General features: G+C 35.7%; 1 protein-coding gene across 1 annotated transcript in view; it reads right to left on the bottom strand.

Moving 5' to 3' along the window:
- LOC111053877 (oxysterol-binding protein-related protein 6) overlaps window positions 1–23,411 on the bottom strand; it is a 38,302-nt gene that overhangs the window by 2,463 nt on the left and 12,428 nt on the right. The window contains exons 6-17 of the mRNA XM_022340810.2: window positions 21,330–21,501; window positions 18,131–18,339; window positions 16,322–16,486; window positions 15,373–15,562; window positions 14,395–14,657; window positions 12,432–12,717; window positions 11,192–11,364; window positions 10,064–10,276; window positions 4,120–4,237; window positions 3,350–3,522; window positions 2,123–2,270; window positions 509–635 (exon numbers count right to left, since the gene is read on the bottom strand). Of these exons, the coding sequence (XP_022196502.1) occupies window positions 509–635; window positions 2,123–2,270; window positions 3,350–3,522; window positions 4,120–4,237; window positions 10,064–10,276; window positions 11,192–11,364; window positions 12,432–12,717; window positions 14,395–14,657; window positions 15,373–15,562; window positions 16,322–16,486; window positions 18,131–18,339; window positions 21,330–21,501 (2,237 nt within the window). The remainder of the gene's footprint in view (window positions 1–508; window positions 636–2,122; window positions 2,271–3,349; window positions 3,523–4,119; window positions 4,238–10,063; window positions 10,277–11,191; window positions 11,365–12,431; window positions 12,718–14,394; window positions 14,658–15,372; window positions 15,563–16,321; window positions 16,487–18,130; window positions 18,340–21,329; window positions 21,502–23,411) is intronic.

Genomic DNA, 23,411 nt, shown 5'->3' with positions numbered 1-23,411 from the left:
AGGTTTTTTGAAATTTTGCATTTTAAGGATAATATGAAAGGAAAAGGATTGATAGCATTGATTAATCAGTCACTAACGAATTATTCATAATCAATCAGCTAACAAGAGGATTATGAGGATTATTCATTGCATGCATTACACAGGTGTCTGGAGAAGCCGTGTCTATTTCTATAAGGTCTATGGTTTCAATATTTTGTGATGAGAAAACTGCGTGAGGTCTACTTTTCACAGAACTACTAGTTAAGAAGGAAATCACTATTGCAAGTGTCAATCTATTATGCACATGCTTTGTATCTCTCTTTACTTTGTACTTTCTTTTTTGATAAGTAAATTTGATTTCAATTATTATTAATAATCGAGAAAGTCCTGTGGAAATCCAACTTTTCAATTCATAGAAAAATAAAAGGAAATTAAAAAGCAGAATTTTAAAACACGAGGAGAGTGAAAATTGATGAAATGGGGGATGGGGGCCATTGAAACTTGTTAGTAGAACGAATAAAAAACATACCTTTGATCTGGCCGAAACCTTGTGTCAGTAGAAGGCAAATATTTGGCCATCTCAGAGTCAAGTTCATTGAGTTCCATTGCAAATCTTGTGAACCCGTAATACATCTCATAGTCCTCTGGCATGGTACCTTTCAAAAAGTGAGTCAAACAATGAAAATCTAGCGATAAATTCTAGTAGCTTTGAAGTCTACTAAAAAGAAAGAAGTCTACTATAAAAAGTAAGAAATTCATTTTCATATAAATTAAATGTATAATGGTGAAAAATGTCTAAAATAAGACATTGGCATTATACATGTAATAGTGGTATTTATACAGTCAAGTTTTTCCACACCTATTTGATACGATGGCATTGTGTCTCAATGCGTTTTAATACAAAGATATTTGATATAGCAACCATGTTAATCATCAAAACGTCTATTTTTTAATCACAGTATAGATGATTGATTATATTCAAGGCATTGATGTTCCTTCACAATCATGACTTAAATAGTTTTATGGACCGAAGATAACAATTTCCTATAATCTACAAGACATTTCTTGACAAGTTTGAAAGTTCACAATTGACAATAAATTACAGTATTTATAATGATAAAAATAGATTAATCATATTTTAAAACATATTGCAAGAAACAAAACGTCATGGATCATTTTCAAGTGGACAGAAAATGAGAAACAAAATACCGTCATAATTAAATATGCATTACGAATCAGAATCAGTAATTAAGAATAACTTGAGCATTATTGAAAATAAACAATATCATAATTACCCATAACAGTGAATGTAATTTTACGTTTTCACTAACCTTCAAACTTATTCTTACTTTAATTGAATGTTTAAATAGCAAGTTTTAGAATTTACACTCACCGTTTGCTATCACATACCTCATCCCATTTAAATAAAATATCGTGTTCGCTTGGACGAATTCTCAATTCCATTGAAACTGAATATTTTCACATCTTTAAAACTCTCAAAAAGTGAAATACAATACTAGCTGGGCGTAACATAAATATTTCCAGCTTAGTTAACACATTTCGGATGAGAGACAATGGAAGAAAATAAAATTACATATTCAAAAAAACCAACTGAGAATAATTTTAGAATTGAGTGCCGTACGTTAATCAAACTTAAACTACCCAACTTCTAATAATTGGTATGAAATTTCAGTGAAGCATATAGGATCACAATTATTCATCAATATATATGAACCAGGAAAAATAGTACGTTAATTAATAAAGAGTAAATGCAAGTATCAATTAAAATATTTGAGAATGAGTCTCCTAGTGTAATAGCTAGATTTTCAAGCTGGGGTAGTTATTTATTTGGGCAGATTAACTTGAGGATAAGTTTACAAATAGTACCGGCTTTTTTGGACTGATATAGAGTAGGCCTAGTATTATAACATGATAGCAATATGAACATTTTAGAGGAACCATCGCCAAAATTTCAGTTTCTATTTTCAATGAAAACATATTCCAATGAGACTATCTATTATAATGCACAAATTATTTTTCAAATGTTGCCTTTCATCAGAAAGTTAACAGTCGACAGGATTTATAAGCGTGAAAAAATGTGTTTGATTGTTCTAAGTCCAAAGGAAAAATTGATAGAACATACCAGGCCTCCAAATACACTTAGCCGAAGGTGCAACTCCGCAATAGAAAGCTTCACTCCATTTGCCGAAGAGATTCCTCATGACTTTACCGTCATCTTCGTTGATAACTACTCCATGAACTTCATGCCTCTTTGCTGACCAATAACTGGCCTATGGGGAAAATTTTGGGAAATTGCACAAATCAATAAAAATACAAATTGAATAAGATCACAGAAGCAACTTTAGTCGTAGAGTATCTAAAAATATATTTCAATTATTTTTAGTTTGTTTTTGGGCCATTACATTTTTTTGGATAAAAATAATTGGATCATTCTTGGTATTTCCTACCACTTTCAACTCACTAATTAACCAATAATATTCATGATTATATAAAATTTTGGATAATGTATTCAATCTTACTTAAGGCTACTTCATTTTCAATTTGTTTCTTCAATTATTGTAATTCTTTTGTGAAGTAAAAGGGTCTTCCCTGGTGCCCTGATGTTGTAAAAATAATAATTCACCATCGAGTTTTGTATACTCTAGAATGTGTTATTCAATTCAAATTTATTTAAAAAAAGAAAATCATAGTACACGTTATGAAATTTAGGAATTCCCCTCCTACACTATGTAGACTATGTTATTTGTCAATTTTTAAACCGTTTCCTATGAGCGTTACAATAAAAATGGGAAAATATTTTTTCATTTTTAATTATATATTGATACTGCTAAATGTAGTGAGTAATTCAAGTAGTATCACAGTGGGCTGTTCAAGTACAAGCGAATTATTTAAAACAGTAATTAAAATAGAAAATCTAGGAAAGCGAAACCATGAATTTATCAACATTGAACAACATATTAGCTGATATGGACCTTCAATAACACCAACCACTTTGTAGTGATAGCCTACATCAAATATTCGACTAAGCCGATTAATTCGTATTTATCAGTTAACAGTTATTGGTTAAACAAAATTAGAAATAAATTGAAGCATAAATAGGCGGCTAACTAACGTAGTTTTAACCAACGTTCCACTTAATCAAAATATAGGAGTAATTTGAAACTTATGATTTTTCTACTTACATAATAACCAATTACACAAAACATTCTGTCATCTCGAACCTCGCTTCTAATACTGAGCTTAATTATTGATTGATGAATTGACAGTTTGCAAGATTGTAATAGTTATGAAAATCAATGAAATTATTAGAATTATTAGATCATTAGAATTATTCTAATGTAGAGCTCACCTTAACAAAAGTCAGTTTGCATGAGATTCGCTGAGTGGTAATCCTCAGTTCGCCGTACTGGTCGACCCACCTCTGACCCCCAAACAAATTATGCACGCATGTTGTCACCTTGTTCCAACGATAGTGATCTTTTCCACTACCGTCTGGCCTTTGCAATTTCACGTTCACAAAGCCTGTCATTGAAAAATCACAATATTAATAGTCTTCAATAGTCGGCCTAAAAAATATATGTTTTGGACACAATTCAAGCTACATTAATTTGATGATACTTATACAAAAACAATACAAAACTCTTTTCATTAGAATTAGAAAGTTACATTGAAATGATGTGAAACTAGAATAAAATTTATTCAATTGATGATGTAAGAAATATGGCGACTGTACCTAAAAGTTCAAGTAATTACAGAAAAAACCAGCCTGCTCAAACCCAGCTTGCTATGTAATAAATTTGGAAGTGTAGTATTTAGATTTATTTCTCAATGAAAGGTAACATTTTTCATGGAACAGGTCCATAACATACATATTGTTGGTGTCACAATAACTGGATTACTTTGACTAAAAGAAACAAATTGAAAACCTTGGAGCATTATTAATTACTGAAATATCAAGATCCAACTTGAAGTAACAGTATCTTGACTTATTTATTCAAGCTCATTCTGATCTTAGAATGGCAATCTTGAATAATATTAATTAACTCGGCAAATTCATGTAATCATTATTTTGGAAAGATGTGTGATGAATTAAAGTTGATGATTGCGTTTGTAGCTTACCTGTAGGCTGAAACTCCATTGATTTTCCCCAGAACTTTGTTTTGATTCTGGCATCCTGCCAAAATTCAAAGTTTTTCGATTCTGCGAAGCAGACACTAACTGGAGGATGGTGACTAACCTGTAACAAAGTTTCATATTAAATTAAGGAAATAAGCTTTCAATAAAAAAATCACCATTGATCAGACTGAATAAGATCTGAAATATAATAAAGTGAAATAATAAAATAGAACTTTCAATCAATCTGGATAAGGTAATACAAATTTTGGAATCAAATTAACATGAGTGATATTGAGTTGATAAAGTGCATGGGAAATTTGCATTTCCAAACTGCTTCCTATGTTTATTTATCTATTTGATAAAGTAAACAATACAGTAGTCGGAGAAGAAAAAACAGGCTATTGCCCAAAACTTCTTTAAATTCATAATTTTGTCTTAAATTGTCCAAATATTATGTAGGTTAGGTACCGGTATGTCCATTTTATACACTAAATCATCAATCTGAGCATACAAGTTATAATAAAACTCATTAAATTTTCCTAATACTTTTGTTGATTCTTATACTGTGATTTCAATTTCCGATTAGGCAATATCGATTTTCCATTTCCATTTTAAGCAATATCGATACTAATAGATAAGGTCGATTATTGCAATATAGATAAGATAGATTATTGCCTTACAATGGCGGTTAGATTCAAATTTGGTTTAATATGAAAATAAATAATGCTTCAGAATGAAGTGGAGCAGAAATTCCCTTGAAGAAGTAAACTGGTAGAGAGAGCATCTAAATAAAGTAGGTGGATATTTTAAGCTGTTTTTAATGCTTTGTTTTTTTGGTCAATGAACTAAATTAAAACGAAAGAGAAACCTTTTGATGTAATAACAAGGCTTCATCAAACATTAATGACAACTTAAATAAAACATGCAATTGATTTTTCTAGTAACTAGAGCATATGATTATAGATCATATGATCAATATCATCACATTCACTCCACCTAGGAGAATGAATGTTCATAGTCCTTTAAATAAGTTGGAAGCCTTTTTGTCCTTGTGCTTCTTCGATTGCCGTTAGCTTCACTAACGTCAGGCTCTTGAACTGAATGCGGACCCTCCGCTTCTTGGATGTCTGAGGATAAAATTCCGGAATACCCTTCTGACTTCGATTCCGACTCTGGCTCTTGAACTCTGGAAGGATTTGGGAATGATGGTGGTTCTTCTACTTCTTCCGAGCTGGCTATGGGCACAGTGGGAGCTAGATCCCTCGTAGATACTGTCTTTTCTCTCCCATCTGGAAATTGTACGTGAGCGTATTCACCATTTCCTTGAAACAGTGTAACCTCTTTAACAAGCGGGTCATACTTCGATGTTCTCACGTGCTTTCTGAGTAATACGGGTCCTGGTGAGATGAGCCAAGACGGAGTTGATCCGCCATTTCCTGTTCGTCTAGGAAACCGGAATATTCTTTCGTGTGGAGTTTCATTGGTGGATGTACATAGTAGGGACCTGATCGCATGGAGTGCTTCTTGTAGGCAGTCCTCCCAGTGTATGATTGGCAGTTTTCTAGATTTTAGAGTCAATTGAACTGTTTTCCATATTATCCCGTTGTATCTTCAGCTTGCCCATTCCCTCTTGGATTATAGGGTGTTGTTCTGCTGCAAGCAATCCCATTCATTGTTAAGTAGCTCTTGAGTTCCTGAGACATGAAAGATGGTCCTTGGTCTGAGTGAATATAAGCTGGTGTTCCAAACATAAAAAATATTCTTTCCAAGGCCTTAATAACAGTTGTGGAAGACATATCAGGGCAAGGTATAGCTAGAGGGTACCTAGAGTATTCATCAATCACTGTCAGAATGTAATGATTTCTGGTTTTTGAAGGTATCGGGCCCTTGAAGTCCAAGTTGAGGCGTTCAAATGGTGATGTAGCTTTGATCAAAGTTCCTTTGTGGCTGTAAAATTTCGGTTTTATTTCAGCACACACTCTGCATTGATCTAAGGCCTGTCGTACTTCATCAAGGGAGAATGGCAGATTTTTACTTTTTATCCAGTGATAAAATCTGGCTGTCCTGGATGACAGAGTGTTTCATGGTATCTCTGGAGGTTTTGTATTCTATTTGTTACGTTAGCGCACATTCGGGATAAAGCATCTGCTGTTACATTCTCTTTTCCAGGGCGGTAGGTGATGTCATATGTGAAAAGGAGAGTTTTAAGCGCCAGCGACAGATCTTTGATCTGTAATAAGTTGGAAGTGTCGCATTAGAAGAAAGTGGCGCCATTTACGGACGGCTTCAACTATGGCACAAGCTTCTTTTTCTATTGCTGGATGATGCCGTTCTGTTGCTGATAGGGTGCGGGAGAAGAAAGCAACAGGTTTGCCCAATTGTGATAGAGTAGCAGCAATAGCAACATTTGATGCATCGGTTTCTACAACAAAGGGAGCTTCTGAATCAATGGAAACTACCATTGAATCGAGTATAGATTGTTTCATAATTTCAAACAATAAAATGGTAGTTTGATTCAGTGGGAATGTAGTTTGAATTAGAGGCTGTATCTTGTCAGAGAAATTGGGAATAAATTTTGAATAGTGAGAGAACATACCAAGTACTCTTTTCATTGAAGCTGCATTCGTCGGCGGGGGAAGGATTTCAGTTATTCTAGTCTGTTAGGATCTGGGCGGATAGTCTTTTCCTTGATAATATAGCCAAGGAGATTAATTTCTGATTTCGCGAAAGAGCTTTTTTCCATATTTATTGTCAATTCGTATGTGTGCACAGCATTCATAAAGTTTTTCAAGTTTCTATCATGCTCTTCTGTTGTAGTTCCACAAATAGTAACGTCATCAAGATAGGCAAACGTACTTGAGAGATTCTCCTTTTGAATGATATCATCAATAACTCGTTGGAAGGCAGCAACCCCGTTTGTTACTCCAAAAGGTATACGTTTAAACTGATAGAGGCGGCAATCTGCTTCAAAAGCCGTATATAATTTGTCACAATTCCTGATTGGTATCTGGTGATAAGCACTTCGAAGATCAATAGTACTAAATACAGAATATCTAGCAACCTTTTCAACTACTTCTATATTCGGTAGGGGGTATGCGTCCAGTGGAGTAAATCTGTTAATCGTCTGAGAGTAATCTATCACCATACGCTCTTTATGATTGTCATTGGAAGTTACAAGCACTTGAGCTCTCCATGGGGAGTCACTTGGCTCTATGATACCTTCTTTTAATAGTTTATCTACCTCTTGAGTAATGAATTCCATGTCGGTTTGATTGTAACGTCTTGATTTTACAGCAATGGGTTTGGTGTTTGGAGTAATGTGCTGAAACAGCGATTTGATTTGATTAAATTTTCTCCCTGGAGACTCTTTAAAGAGTATAGGAAATCGTCAAGGACTATTTGTCAAAAAAATAAAGGAATATATATAAACATATATTATATACATCACATTCCACAATGTACATTGCAATTTAATCCTCCCAAAAGCCTCATTCTCCATCCATAAATTCTTGAATACTGTAGTAAACCCCGTTTGCTAAATATTTTCTCAATAGCTTTTTGAAAATATCCTTATTCTCATTTTCTCTCAAAGCTGACGGCAGTTTACGCGAAGCAGGTTTGACTTGAGCAGCAGCAAGACCACATACTTTTAGTGGGTCTTTTCTTCCATCAAAAGACATATACAGACCTGAATGATTAGACAATAGATCATGACCGAGTAATACATCACAACAGAGATCTTAGAGAACAAGGAGAATCACATTTTTGAGCTTGTGGCCAAGAATTGAGAGGTTAACTGAGCATTGTCCAACAACTGATGATCGGAGAGAGGTAGTAGCCATACAAATTTGTTCATTAGAGGGGTAAATTTTTAATTTCAGATCTTTTGCAAGTTGTTTATTAACAAAACTACTGGAACTGCCAGTGTCAATTAGCGCAGCTACTCTAAAATCATTCAACAAAGCCGGTACAGTAGCTTTACTGAGTCCTGGAGGTGATGAATTACAGATTTCTGCTGCTGATACTAGTTTATCATTCTTGTGGGTCTGATTTGATCTGCACATTTTTGCATAATGCCCTTTTATTCCACATTTCCTACAGAATATATTGCGAGCAGGGCATTCATTTCTGAAGTGTGAGTTGAAGCCACAGTAATCACATAATTTGAGTTTTTTTTCTTGATTGAGTAGCTTGTGCAATAACAGGCTCAGCCGGAGTTAGAGATTCAACTGAGGATTTGACTACAGGCTGTGTGGAGTTGAGTAGCTGCTTTATAGCAAAGCTATATAAAACTCGAGCTACATATAGCTCTGTCAGCTACATATAGTTCTGCTAGATGTAGCTCTGCTATAAGTAGATTTAACGCTAATTTTATGTATAGCTCTGCTATAATTAACTTTGATGCCATCACTTGTTGCAGAGCTACATATAGTTTGGAATAAACCAGTATCCACTGTTCAGTTCCCAGCCAGATGCCGAAGAAGGTAGTTCTGGCAGCAGCCGCTACTTTCGCCGCAGCTACTGTGATATTTTCAGCAAAGAGAAGAGAAAGAAGATATTGGATAATTTTGTCCCTATTCCAGACAAATTCACTCTCCATCATTGCACAATAATATATAAATCAAAAAGAAATGCTCGCGATGCGCAGTAGCCTACTAGCACTCTGACAACAAATGAGTACAGTATATCTGGTGTAAACCCAGCAGGCACTAAACAGCTGCAAACAGCAGTAAACAGCTGCGGCAGCCTTCCTTCAAGGACAGAGCAGCTACATCTAGCTCTGCTATGAACAAAAATTGACATATAGCTCATATTCTCTTTTATGTTTACCGAAAATTTTGGATATAGCCGGGCTATATAGCAGATCTCCAGTGTTACTTTTTAAACTTGTAGCAGAGCTAGATAGCTGAGCTACATGTAGCTCTGCTCATAGTGTAAACCTAGCTTAACTAATTCATAATTCACGAATTAATCATGGTTTTTGGGAGGAGATTGTGTGGAAAAATAAATTCAACCATGGTTTCAACGGTGAAAAATGGATTCCACAGATTTCAAGCAGGATATTATTGTTTATTGTTTTTGAAGGGACGGATTCAAGGATCCAAAGGTTCAAAGAACCCCACGGGCCAACCGAAGCTTATTGTGTTCCCAAGTAGTATGCTAGTTAGGCAAACCAATACCTGTGTCCTTTACAAGAACCAGGAGTTTTTCGCTATACTAACATCCCATTCATCACCTGGTTGCTTGTCGCAATCCAGTGTGATATGCTTGGCAGTCTCTTCAGACTGATTAGTCCCCGTGACCTACGTGAGTTCCACTCCAAGCCTTTTCGTCGGTCCTTCCGCTGAGAGAGGGCACACCAAACTGCTTCTAGGGCGCTCGGCGCCCGGCCACCTTGACCCACATTCGTGCCTGGAGTTTCACCCATCTCTGGTCTTTTGGGTTTTTCTTTTTCACCCTCCGAAACTCTGCAGGGTCTAAAGCCTCACCTCTCCCAAGAAGTTTTGCCTGAATGGCCGCCCTTCTTTGAGCAGTGGTGAGTTTTGGCCTCTCCACCCCCACAAACTCGTGACCTACGTGAGTTCCACTCCTGGATTTTTTGTAGGTCTTTCCGCTTAAGGAGGGGTCGCCAAATTGCCTTTAGGGCACCTGGTCACCCTAGACTCAGCCTGTTGACCCGCATTTGTGCCTGGAGTTTTACCCATCTCTGGTCTCTTGGGTTTTTCTTTTTGCTTCTCCGAAACTGCCCTGATGGGGCAGATCCCATGGGTTTGAAGGCAAGGCAACTTCTGGAGTTGCCTTGAGGTCCATTTTAGTCGCCTCCTACGACAAGCATGGATACTGTGGGTGAATTGTGGTTTTCAACACATTCTTGAGTACGATGATCGACTTAAAGCTTCCCCAACCCACAGGGGACGAAAGCAGGATAACGAATTGAGTTTCTAACCTGTTCAGCAATGAACTTGAAGCCTTTATCTTCTCTTATGCACTCGTAAGTTTCGCCGAGAAGTGGGTTGAAAGGTTTTGAGCCTGCACGAAAGTAGGACGATCCATAACTAGATACTGCGAATGCAGCTACGTACACCATTCGCTCATAGGGATCGCTCAATTCACTAGCCTTATCTAGCAATTCACTGTACTCAAGCTCCTCACAAAGCCTCTGAAATCAGAACATGGAATTAGAAAACAAGTTGAATTACTAGATCTAGAATGTTTAGAAAAGGATTCTCAGATATTCTCAGATTCTCAGTAGATTGGTTCTGTAAATGAAAAAATTCAATAATGCAGTAGATTGGGTGTAAAATGCACAGCAGTATTGACATAGAGTAAAGATAGCATAAGGAAAATGCTAAATTTTCAGTAACTTTATGTAACTATCTTTATGGTATTGGTTAATGCACAACGTGAACCAGCCTTAAAATATCTGAGGCTTGAATATTATTTCAAGGATTTAAATTCAAATTCGAGAAACTTCGTTGTGATGAATAAACTTGAAAGCTAGTCAGTTATGGGACCTGAGACAATGAATAAATATTAAATAAAAATTTGTCTAACCCACATATTTTAAAAGTAGAAAGACCGGTTTCGGTCGTGACCATTATCAATCTAATATTACCACAATATCTAGAATAAATACCATAATACTCCACAACTACACAACAAATTATGAATAAACATGCGCGTGTGAGAGTGGATCTTGAAGCAGCAAGACCGATTCCCAGTAGCGACTCAGCATCTTTGTCATGGACTGAACTGAATAAGCACTGCACGAGATTCAGTGTTGATGAAAGCATTGTGAACTGGTAATCACGATACTAACATTTAACAATGAATTGAGTCATCACTTATACACGCACACAAGCGACAAGCGCAAACTTTTTGTCATTGTTGGATCTCCTTTTGATGAATCGACTTTAGCATTAGAACAACCAATTTCAATTGTATAATAAACTAGTTCAAGTTACCGCCTACTTGCATACAACTTACAAATGAGACTCATCGTTATTATTTAGTGCTGGTATTATATAATTTATATTTATGAGAAAATTAAAATATTGTTAGAATGATAGCCTACCTGTAACATGTTGAGAGGTTCGTTCAATGCCACCGGCATTGACACTTGTGACAGATCCTTGCCAATATTTTTGCAAAGCAGATTCCATAGAGAAAGACCCTCTGTGTTAGGCCTTGGCGCGGGTAGTTTTGTTCGACGTCCAGTCATATTTGATCCGTTACCAGGGCAGCCAACTAACAAACAAATAAAAGATCAAAATACTAAGGGTTATAGTTGATGTAAAATAACAATGCCTCAACATATTGTATGTTTTATGACAATAAAAGATGATTTGATTAATGTTAATAAGTTTGTAAAGAATAAAGAAAATTATAAAAATATTTCCATTCGTTTTCGATAGTTGATCGATTACCAGGTCAATCAACTTTACAAACAGAGAATAAAGACTCAAGATCAAGACACTGAAGGAATTAGCTGATGTTCATAATTCATGAAAATATAGTGTGAAATAACAATGTTACAAATGTTCATACACTGATGAACAATTACGCCCTACAACTAAAATAATTGATCTTAGATGAAACTTGAACCACCGTTTATTTACTTATTTATTCGAAAGAAAATTATTAACCACCAATGCCTTCTGCAAAGCTCGAATAATGTAGAATACATTTATCTGCACTTTGTTATGAAAAACACTGTAAGTACATAAATGTACCTGAAGTCTTACTTTCTAATGAATGTTTGCTCTGCTGGGAAGAAAAAGAATACCAATTATTCTTATAAGTGTTCACACGGTGATATAATGGATATGTGTGAAGACTCCCTATAATAACCAATTGTATTCTATTTCTACCCAGCATAACAGAAGTTCATTTGGAGGCAGTGCTAAAGGATAAGAGCTCCCAAGAATTCAAACAATTGGAATCTATTTCTTAGCATCTTGGATTGATTCAGTAACTGATTTTTGTCACATTTATTTGCTATGGTTTTTGAGGTAGAACAAATTGACGTTTCTGTTTGAACTAAATAAATAATAAGAATTAAACGAATGATAACCCAATGTTCACACAAAATAGTGCTCAAAGTCACTATTCAAACAGTTTTTTATTTATTGGCTGATAAATTATTGAGGTTTGAAATCAAGAGAATTAAACAGACCGATATGATGGCTATTGAATAATTTCAAATAAAAATATTGACAATTTCCTATTTGCTTTTATTCATTATGGATAAGTACCACAACAACAGTCATACCACAACTAAATTGTTACAGAAGATTTCCTAGAGCACATCTCACCGTTCTGAGCGGGGTTGTATTCAGATCCTCCCATCTCCGAATTCTCAGACGAGACAACGCTTCCGTCCTCGGAGGTGAGCGAGCCTGCCTCCGAGGATGTGTCCGACACTCCGGCACCTGTGGCCGAATTAGCGGGAGGCAAGCTAGCCACTCCCAGTGCGGCCGCTTCCTCCACTTCTTCCTCCTCTTCCTCCTCTACCTCTCCACCCTCGTAATCCTCTGCGTCGAAGAACTCAGACGCCGAGATGCAAGACGAACTGTACGACAACGACTGTTGAAGAGGTTTCTGCAAACATAAAAAATACAAATAAAGAAATTTATCAGAATTATATAAATGCATTATCTTGTTCTTCCATTAGTTGATCACATATTCCGTTACCCAAGATCTATTTTACGGTAGTGATGTTCAATACTTTTTATTCAAATTCATTATCAGTGTTAAGTGAATATAGTCTGTACGCAACAGAAGCAAAACATGAGTCAAAACATAGTGAAGCGGCAAAGGTAGGGTAGAAGATAGCAGGAAGCGAAGACACAAGATACATAAATTATAATATAAAAACTCTCAGCTACCTCCTACTCTGATACACCACTTTCGCCACTCCACTATGTTTTAACTCTCGGGTTTTTGCATACTTTATGTATCAGTTTATTACAGCTCAGTTGCCATTGTCTGTCGATTATTTGATTAGATATTTCGTTACCCTAGATCAATTTTACAGGTCATATATAGTGATTTTCAATTATGTTTATTCAAATTCATTATCAGTGTTGAGTTGAGTGGATATAGTGTTCAGGGAACTATCACGTGTGATAGTGGATCTTGGAGCAGCAAGACGGATTCACAATAGCCACCCACCAACTTTGTCATCGACTAGACTAAACTGAATAATCATTATAGCCTACGTGATTCAGTGTGAATGAAAGCATTGTGAACTGGTATTAAATTAACGGGTCCAGAAATCATCAGTTGATATGAATCATCACTTTTTACATTACATTTTACACAAATTTGAGAGTTTGAATGATTGAATAGTTCATTTTTATTCTGGAAAGGTGAATAGTCTACCATTTGGTTCCCTCTTCTACCTAACCATGCCAATAAAATAATTACGCAGTACAATCTAGTAGTCTATACTTCTGATACATTCCATAGCAAGTGAAAAAGATACAACTGTACAAGACAAATAGTATGTGAACAAAAATAGTCTCTTCCTTGGAAATTGTAATAATTATTATTATTACCATTACACTAAATTGAATAATATTATTCGTCCTCCGTCTACTCAGAAAAAATTATGTGTGGATGACAGACATGGCATAGATGCTTACCACATGTTTGTGTGGTGTCGTTAGGTCATTAATTAGCATGTCACTCTCCCTTGGAGTGCGCAATCCAAGGGTTGAGTGGTCAAGCAGCTTCTAAAGGTGCGTACAGACTGTCGCTCTGCTCCGCAACCGAACGTCACTCCAGCAGAGCGATTGATGATCGACCGGCGAGCAACAGTGGTTCGACCGGGGAACGCGAGAAGATCTAACATCTTCCGTAACGTTCATGATGGGTGCGTGGGCGGTGCGACTGTGGTTCGATGGTGGTAGGAGGGCGGTACGAGGGCGGTACGAGGGAGGAGCGTGCTCGGTGCGGGTTGGAAGCACGAATATGTGTACGCAGCTTAACAATACATGGAATAATAATAATAATTATTATTATTATTCTGATTGTAATTAAATTATTACTCAAGCCAAGAGTTCACAAATTGAAAATAATGAGTCATTATTAATCATTGCATTTATATTCAAACCAAAATGAAGCTTTATCTTCTTCAATCTAAAAAAGAAACCATGGTGCATTGTACCAACTCCCACTGTTGAAAGTGAAGACTCAAATGAGATAAATAAATGTAAATAAATTGAAATGTAAATAAATAAATAATGATGGAAATTTAAAATGTGTAGTACTCACAGCTTCCGAGATATCTGTCAAATCGGAAGCTTCGTGTATCCTATTCAAACGCGCTTTCAAGTCGGCGTTCTGCTGCAATGTTTGATGCAGAGTATGTCTGAGTGTAGCCACGATCACTGACGCAGTATTACTGCTGGTGCCGGCTGCTCCAGTCACAGCACCGCTAGTCACACCAGCTGTCGAGCTCTCAACGTCCAAAGCTGTTTTCAGTCGATCACGTTCAGTACTCAATGTATAAAGGATCGACTTCAAATTGCTGTGTACTGTGGACAAACAGAAACTTGATTAAAAAAGCATTCAACTTCTTCTTCAATAATTATAATAGGTGTTATCGGATGGGCACGTTAAACTGTCGAACCCGGCTGAAGTATGACAGTCGTAAGGCCAATTGACGGCTTAAATTACATATTCAGGTGAGGTGGGACTTTCCCTTTCCACAAGGGACTTCCCACCAACAAAAAAGCCATACGAATTTAAAACGTTGTTGAAAATACAAACTCGTACTTTACATTTCAGTGCTCAAAGTAATTATAGCCTACATTTATTAGGCACACACATTCATTTAGAAGCACGGGAACATTGGGGTACAAAATAATTTACAGAATGTAAGTTCATAATATTACAGACTAGATCAGAACAGTGAGTTATTGAAGATTTGTTTCAACAAGAAATTTAATTGACTTGAGACCAACAAAAACGTTCAACTCATTACCAGGAAACATAACAGAAGAGATAAACTCGCTTCATTGAAGGAAAAAATCATTCTTCTGGCTTATAGAAATTGGAGTGGACTAAGTAAGGACTAAGTGGGACTGTAAATAGATCGAAAATCACATTTATATCTATATCTTTCAACAATATTCAATCTACATGAATTCTTTCAAGTGAATTATAGTTTAATAAGTAATATTTGATTTTAAAGACCTAGTTTCTGTAATAAAGTATTTTTTCTCCCGGAAAAAAACACTTAACACTTACTGTCTTTAGCCAAGATTGTGAAATCACTATGTAGCTGACTGTCGGGAGTCAAGAGAGGGTGATGATCGACCCCGCCTCCAGACAGTGATTGAGGACGAATCACTCCAGCCGTCGCCAGAGAAGGATTGCTACAGCTCAATGCTGTAGTAGCTCCAGGGGACGTAGACAAACCACCAGTAAACGAGCAAGACTGCAAATTTCATTCAAAAAATCAGCTTGAAAGAAGAAAAGGTTCACTAAGTTCATTACAAAATATTAATTAATTGATTTATACACTCATCAATGACATAAACCCACAATCATAGAATGATTGGTAATGAGAAACAGGATCAGCCCTTACCATTTCATTCCCAAATTTTTATTGAAAATTAATCCAATGTGGTTATGCTTCGTCAGCAATTATTATTGTAAGGTTTCTCGATTATTTACACCTCTAAATACAAACTAGCTAGAAAATCTAAATGAGAAAAATCGATCATTTAGTTAAATGGGAAACATGGCAAACTTGGAAAAACTATTACTTTATATCTTTATAAAATCTACTTTGTAGAGCTTTGAAATACGCTTCCAATAGAATATATCAAAATTCAAGTTAGCCTGTTACCTGCTGAAACTCTTAGGGCCGGTTACACAACAGCCGGTTAAGTTTTAATCGTGATTAGTTCCACGAGAACAAATTGGAGAAGCAGTCTTTTCAGAAAATCCTTCTCCAATTGGTTCTCGTGGAATTAACCACGATTAAAATTTAACCGGCTTTTGTGAAACCGGGCCATAGCCGATTTTAATGATGTGCTTAAAAACATTCTTAAAAATTTGATGAGGGAATAATTTGCAAAAACTGTTACGATAAAACTGTATGAAAAACAAAATTAAGTGATTAAAAATGCATAAACATCATTTAGTGATTTTTGATTACCAAGAGCTCGAATTAGTAAGATAGGCTAGTTACCGATAATGGTGACGGAGATTCGCTATTTTCAAGACAGGGCTTGTTCGGACTTGAACCGGCACTAAGATCTACAGAGCTGCCTTTCCCCGATTTTTTCTTTCGAAGTCCAAATTTCTTCCGGTCCTTCTTCACATTTGGTGAGAAACCATCACCGGCAACTCCAGACTGTTGGGGAAAACACATCATTAATAGGCAAACTTGAATGTAATTACAACAACAATAACATAGAATTCTGGTGAGAGAAATTACACCTTTGTCTAGAAATCAGTAAATTCCATTTATTTTAAATATCGCTTATGAAAATCACTTGTAGAGAACTAAAAATTTCTATAAATTAAGTTTAGTTACATGAGGCTTACAGACCGTTCATCGAAAGAATGTATTTATTATATCTTTATTATTCGGGAATGAATTAATTGACAATTTGTTTTACCTATTTACTTTATTTGCTTTGAATGAAAAAATATTACAATCATGCTCGGCTTCTCAGTAGTTCAATAAACAACACTATATCCATTGATTCAATAACTTTATGTATTCAATAAATTTTTATTGGTTTCTTATCATATTTATAGAATCCATAGCTATGGAACGATTTATCAGTTCGATAAATATGGCAACATAGCATGATCCCAAACCGGCTACTTCCGTAAACAAACTTGGTGCCGGTTGCACAAAAGCCGGTTAAATTTTAATCGTGATTAATCCCACGAGAGCCAATCAGAAAAGCCGTCTTATCAAAAAGGCCTTCTATGATTGGTTCTCGTGAAATTAATCACGGTTAAAACTTAACCAGCTTTTGTGCAACCGGGCCTTGATGCTATGGTAACCAACCAAATATTGGTTGTTTATTCCATGCTATGTTGGGAGGTTAAGTTGAAGGTAATTTCTACGGTACTGATATCTCCAAAACAAGATGGCTGACACCAGATAAGGGTGTCTAGCTCTCGGGTAGCAACTAGAAATGCTAAAAAAATATAGTGCAATTTTGGATCTGTTTTATTTTTAAAATACTGGTGACCTACACTTAATTTTTGTAACTTAATGTTTCGATTGCAACCGAAAATTTGATCCATTCCGAAAATTTGACAGATTTATCCATTCCATAAATATTTATAGGCTGGATTTTGGTGCTCCAAGTCTTGCTGCTCCAAGATCCTATCTCACACGCACATGTTTGTTTACATCGTCTTTCGGCTACCTGAATAAACTATTGTCACTCAACCCAATACTGTTAAAGCAAGTGAATAAAAAATATTAAAAATCACTATATGAACCTGTAAAATAGATCGAAGGTAACGAAGTATTTAATCAACTAATCGACAGACAATGGCAACTGAACTGTAATAAACTGACACAAGAATGTGAACGGACATATATGGTCAAAACATAGTGGGGCGGCGAAGGTAGAGTGTATCAGAGAAGGTAGCTGAAAGTTTCTTTTTTAAATAATTAGGCCCTATGTAGCTAAATGTCTCCGCCTGCTGCAACTTTCTACCCTACCTTCACCGCTCCAACAGGTTCTAGCACATTTGAATACACGCAGTATATTCAACACTTTCAGCTACCTTCTGTAATACATTCTACCTTCGCCGCTCCACTAGTTTTTGACTCATAGTAGTGTTTGAACAAACGGCTTCTGTTGCGTACAGTTCCGATCACATTGACTACTCCCCAATCTGCAAACTAGTAGACTTTTCATTTATTTTATTTATTTATTTATTTATTCATGTTCAGAAAAACATTGAAATGTTAGCAATTTCAGTCTAAAAATTGGTAGTAATTTATTTTAAAAAATGAATATCTTACCTCAGCTTCAGCGCAAGATGCAGATTCCAGCTGCACAAGAATCTGAGAGAGCTGATTGATATTTTGCTGCACTTGGGACAGTTCACGAACTACGAGGTCCAATGGGGGATTGGCGTCTAAGAGCCAAGCTGCTAATCGTGGTATGCCTGAGCACTGCTTTACGGAGTTTTCTCTAGTCAATCCAAGTTCTGGAGGGGACATTGTCAACTCTGTCAGACAATAAAATATCATTAGTCATCATAGGAATTAAAATTTATTACACCTTTATTATTCGGGAATAAATTAATTGACAATTTATTTTACCTTTACTTTATTTGCTTTGAATGAAAAAAATATTACAATTATGCCCGGCTTCTCAGTCGTTCAATAAACAACACTATAGCCATTGATTCAATAACTTTATGTATTCAATAAATTTTTATTGGTTTCTTATCATATTTATAGAATCCATAGCTATGGAACGATTTATATGTTCAATAAATATGGCAACATGGCGTGATCCCAAACCGGCTACTTCCGTAAACAAACTTGGTGCCGGTTGCACAAAGGCCGGTTAAATTTTAATCGTGATTAATCCCACGAGAGCCAATCAGAAAAGCCGTCTTATCAAAAAGGCCTTCTATGATTGGTTCTAGTGAAATTATTCACGGTTAAAACTTAACCAGCTTTTGTGCAACCAACCAAATATTGGTTGTTTATTCCATGCTGCTTGTTGGGAGGTTAAGTTGAAGGTAATTTCTACGGTACTGATATCTCCAAAACAAGATGGCTGACACCAGATTAGGGTGTCTAGCTCTAGGGTAGCAACTAGAAATGCTAAAAAAATATAGTGCAATTTTGGATCTATTTTATTTTTAAAATACTGGTGACCTATACTTAATTTTTGTAACTTAATGTTTCGATTGCAACCGAAAATTTGATCCATTCCGAAAATTTGACAGATTTATCCATTCCATAAATGTTTATAGGCTGGATTTTGGCATTATAGTTTATTGAGAGTTTTATGGATTCAATGAGTTTATTAAGCGTTCTAGAAACTCATTCTCATGTTAATAGATTCAAAAATGTTATTGAATCTATAAACAGATTATGGAACGACTGAGAAACCGGCATAAGATACATAGTCAGCTTGGTAATACGATAAAATAGAGTGTATTATTTATCCATGTTTATTTCTTATTTTTAGCCTTCAGACAGTGATACTAGATAAGAATAAAGTGTCTCATATTCTCAAGTCTCTTCTATTATGTCTCATAAGCAATGATGACTTTTTATCGTGAATTGCCAATAGCTTTCTACCTTACTAAAAATACCTTGTCTTGATTATTTCACAAGAGCTTGCCACACAACACTGCCAAGCAGCATGAAGTTTCAAGGCGGATTACAACATACCAGTATCATTCAGCTTGTCCGGTAACCCGATACAGTGATTATATCATTCCCATAAATTTTAATAGGAATATTCATAATCTTTCGGCCGGGCTAGGTGGGAATGGTCGTATTAGAATCCATAAGAATTATATTTTCACTGTACCGGTCACTGAGTCTGGTACTGATATGTGTAAAACCGCCTTTATTAATTAAAATTAGTTTCATACACAGTCTACACCGGAGGTGAAGAATCAGCTTCCGTTGAACCAACACCCTATAGTGAGATTCACGTTATAGTCAGTGCAATTAATAAGAACGCATTTTTGCCGTTTTTCCGTTTCCACTGCCTTTTATAATAGACAGCTATATTCAAGTTATTTTGCTATATCTGATAGAAAATCAATTGTTGATGCTTGTTAATAATGATCAATTATATCTCAAATATATTTGTCAAGAAAATGCATTTTTCATTTTTAATAAATTTTCATGATTGAGATTTAATATTCTGGTAGTTAATTATAGTTCTCCACAGCCTACAAACGATTTGGCAACGGTGCGGAACTGAAAAATGGTAGAGCTATCTAGTTTGTCTAATGATAGACAAGTATAGCAAAACTAATGTTAATCAGGTGCTGACTTTATAACGAGAATCGCACTATAGTCACATATGAATTAAAATCAAGTTACAACTTAAGGAACTCTGACAACTGATCTGATCCACATCACACAATATTATTGGGATGTTATGAACAGACGAATACAGTCAGCAGAAATTCGATTCCTAAGACAAGTCAAATGATGCACAAGAGAGGATCAGATTCGTAATTAAAATATAAGAAGAGAATGTGATGTCCAACCAGTGTTGTTTGATAAAAACATAAGAAATTTGTGGTCAGATAATGTTCTTAAAATGCCACAAGATCGCCTTCCATTAAATGCCCTACTCCACAAGCCATTAACCTAGCGCCGCAGTGCAGGATGGTTTCTCACAGCTTGGCGTTGTTGTCATTTGAGATGGGTGTCTGGCTTGGAAGTGTTTCGGCCGCATTGCAGGATGACTGTTAACAGTTGCCGGAAGATCAACAGCTGGGTTTTTTTCGTTATTTTTCGTGATAGAGAAATTCTGATTGCAGATTCGTTCTCAGCGACCCCAAGTTTAGCCTGAAGGCTCAGAATGTCAACAATATTTTTAAATAATTAAAAATCATCATGAAAAGTCATTAATATGGTAGTACACTACGTTTCTGGAAACTTTTTACTGGTGACTGGAGTTATTATTGACACACAAAAATAGAAATAGGTGTGAGAAAGAAAACTGCTGATGAACGCGAATAAGACCGTCACTCCATTGTTCTATTGTCTCGGCTGCTTGGCTGAGCCTGGCTGGAGGGATCAAATAACCGACTGGATTGATCTTTCGTCTGTCCGCTAGGCGGAACTACGCCGACCATTGCTGGGTGGAAGATGTTACTGCGGCCGCTCGCATTCCCACCAACGCTGCTATTATTTGCTGTCTCAGCGCCTAGTCCGAGTCAGACAAGCATCCAGCCTGCACTGCGGAGCTAGGCTTAGGCAGAAGAAGTATTGGTAGACCGAGGATGAAATGGGCGCCGGAACTGGCTTGAAAAGCCTAATCCGACGACGAAGATGATGATGAACAGACGTTCCTGATCATTGTGTGACACATGTCGACAATATTGAGTTCAGATTGAAAAAAAAACAAACAAAGGTAGAAATAAATATCAATTACTATTGTTGAAATGTGAAAGGGAAATGGGAAAGAAAACTCATTAATAAAAATGTAATTATTAGTTAAAAAGTTTCTCACTTCTGTGATGACTGGCGACCGCTGGGGTCGCATGACCGCCATTGTCTCTTTGAGATTCGACATTTGGGGATCTGTGATCCGAGTGACCTCCGTAGGTGAGAACGTGCTGTCGGTACAGACGATGTTGTTTCAATTGATCGATCCACTGTCTGAATACGTCAACTTGTTTAGCCTGTACAAATTGCAAAGAAACTTGTATCAACTGGATTTTTGTGCACATACAATGATGTGGATATAAATAAAAATATACATCTGAGTACCCTTTTAAATGATTTCTTCACGACATGTTTCGGCTACTAACACCATTTTCAAGTGATTTCAATAGTAGCCGAAACATGTCGTGAGCAAATAATTTGAAAGGGTACTCATATTTATATTTTAATTATAATAAAAGTAGCCCTAAAGAAAAAAGACAATGTTGTGGACTATTCCTCTCAAATTAAGTATTATTATTAATTTTATTTTTACTTTCTCATTTTATAGATGAGAAAGTAAAACAGGAATAGGTTTTTAAATCTTTTCACTTTTTAAATATATTAACTTGTTTGGCATGTACCAATAATTAGAATGAAACTTGTATCAACTTGTTGCAGATGTTTGCACACAAAAAAGTTTTTCAGTTAAACAACAATAAAATTGCACTCTCAAATGTGAATCGATGGAGAATTTGATAGTAATGGCAACTTTCTTCAGTTAGAATAAAACACTTATTAATATTCCTTAACAAAGTATTCAAAGTGAAATTGATCATAAATTGAACACAGTGCATGTCCATACTGTTACCTGTTACACCTGCTCTAAAACATGGGTTTCCCATAGTTGAGTAGGTTAATTTCCGAAAATGCAATTTATTTATATTTGTAGTAAATTTCATATATTGTATTTTTGAATGTTATGTACATTTTGTGAATTAGATTGCTTATTTGAATCTTAATGGAAATACAATTTATTATTATACTATTGGATTTTACCGATAAGGTTTAGTTGCTCTGTTGTCAATTTGGAAAGACTAAATTGAAAAAGCACAGTTTCTTAACGGATAATTGACAACAATCCCACTCAAGTGAATACTGTGAAGGCACACTTGATCATAACTTATTATAATTTTCACTTTAGTAATAAACAAAGACGGATTGCCATATATCAGTATCAATAAATGTGTCTGGTACAGATAAAATATTATTGCCAAAAGTTGTAATGGGACTATTTATACTCGCTCGGTCGTGCTGAGTCGGAATAGTCCAATTAGGAATCATAATCATGTGAATTATATAATCAGTGACTTTGACTCTGATATGTGGGGATCCGCCTTCATGATTTTTCTGATTTGATGAAGTTGCATTTATTTAAATTCGCATACATGATAAAACAACGCATTGATTAAAACTAAACCACTAATCAAATTAAGAAGGTGATGATATTGAGAATAAGAATAAGAACAAAGTATTTAGCAAATAATCGTCCATCGAACTATGGTCAACAATCTGGATACAAGTTCAATATATTGAGACACAATATCGAAATGGTGCACTCTTCCAGGTGCGTATAGATTTACGCGCCGCAAACACGCGAATTTCACTTTTCATCAGCTGATTATATCTGTATTTGTACAGAAACGGTAAGATACAGATATAAAAAGCTTGGCATCAGCTGATTAAAAGTGAATTGCTCGTATTCGCGGTTCGTAAATCGGTACGCACCTTCACCGATTACAGCTAAATTGATATTTCTATCAACAAAGTAATCTTTTATAACAAATTTCCTTGTTTTATATTTTCAATTTCAAAAACAAACTATTTCTGCATATATTGTTATTACACACTACAATCATTGACTATATCGAAATGTGAATCATTAATTTCCTAGTGACCGATTCGGAAATGAATAAATAAAGCTTTTGATCATAATCAATTATTTATTCAATTGGAGGACATAAAACAGGATCAACAAGTAGAATGAGTAAGGAAATACGCAGTAAGTGCCGGATGCACAAAAGCCGGTTAAATTTTAACCGTGATTAACTTTACGAGAACCAATCAGAGAAGGCGTTTTTGAAAAGACGGCTTCTCTGATTGGATCGTG

Source organism: Nilaparvata lugens, chromosome X, assembly GCF_014356525.2.
Source record: "Nilaparvata lugens isolate BPH chromosome X, ASM1435652v1, whole genome shotgun sequence".
In the NCBI taxonomy this organism is placed as follows: domain Eukaryota; kingdom Metazoa; phylum Arthropoda; class Insecta; order Hemiptera; family Delphacidae; genus Nilaparvata; species Nilaparvata lugens.
This window is presented reverse-complemented; position numbering and strand designations above follow the sequence as displayed.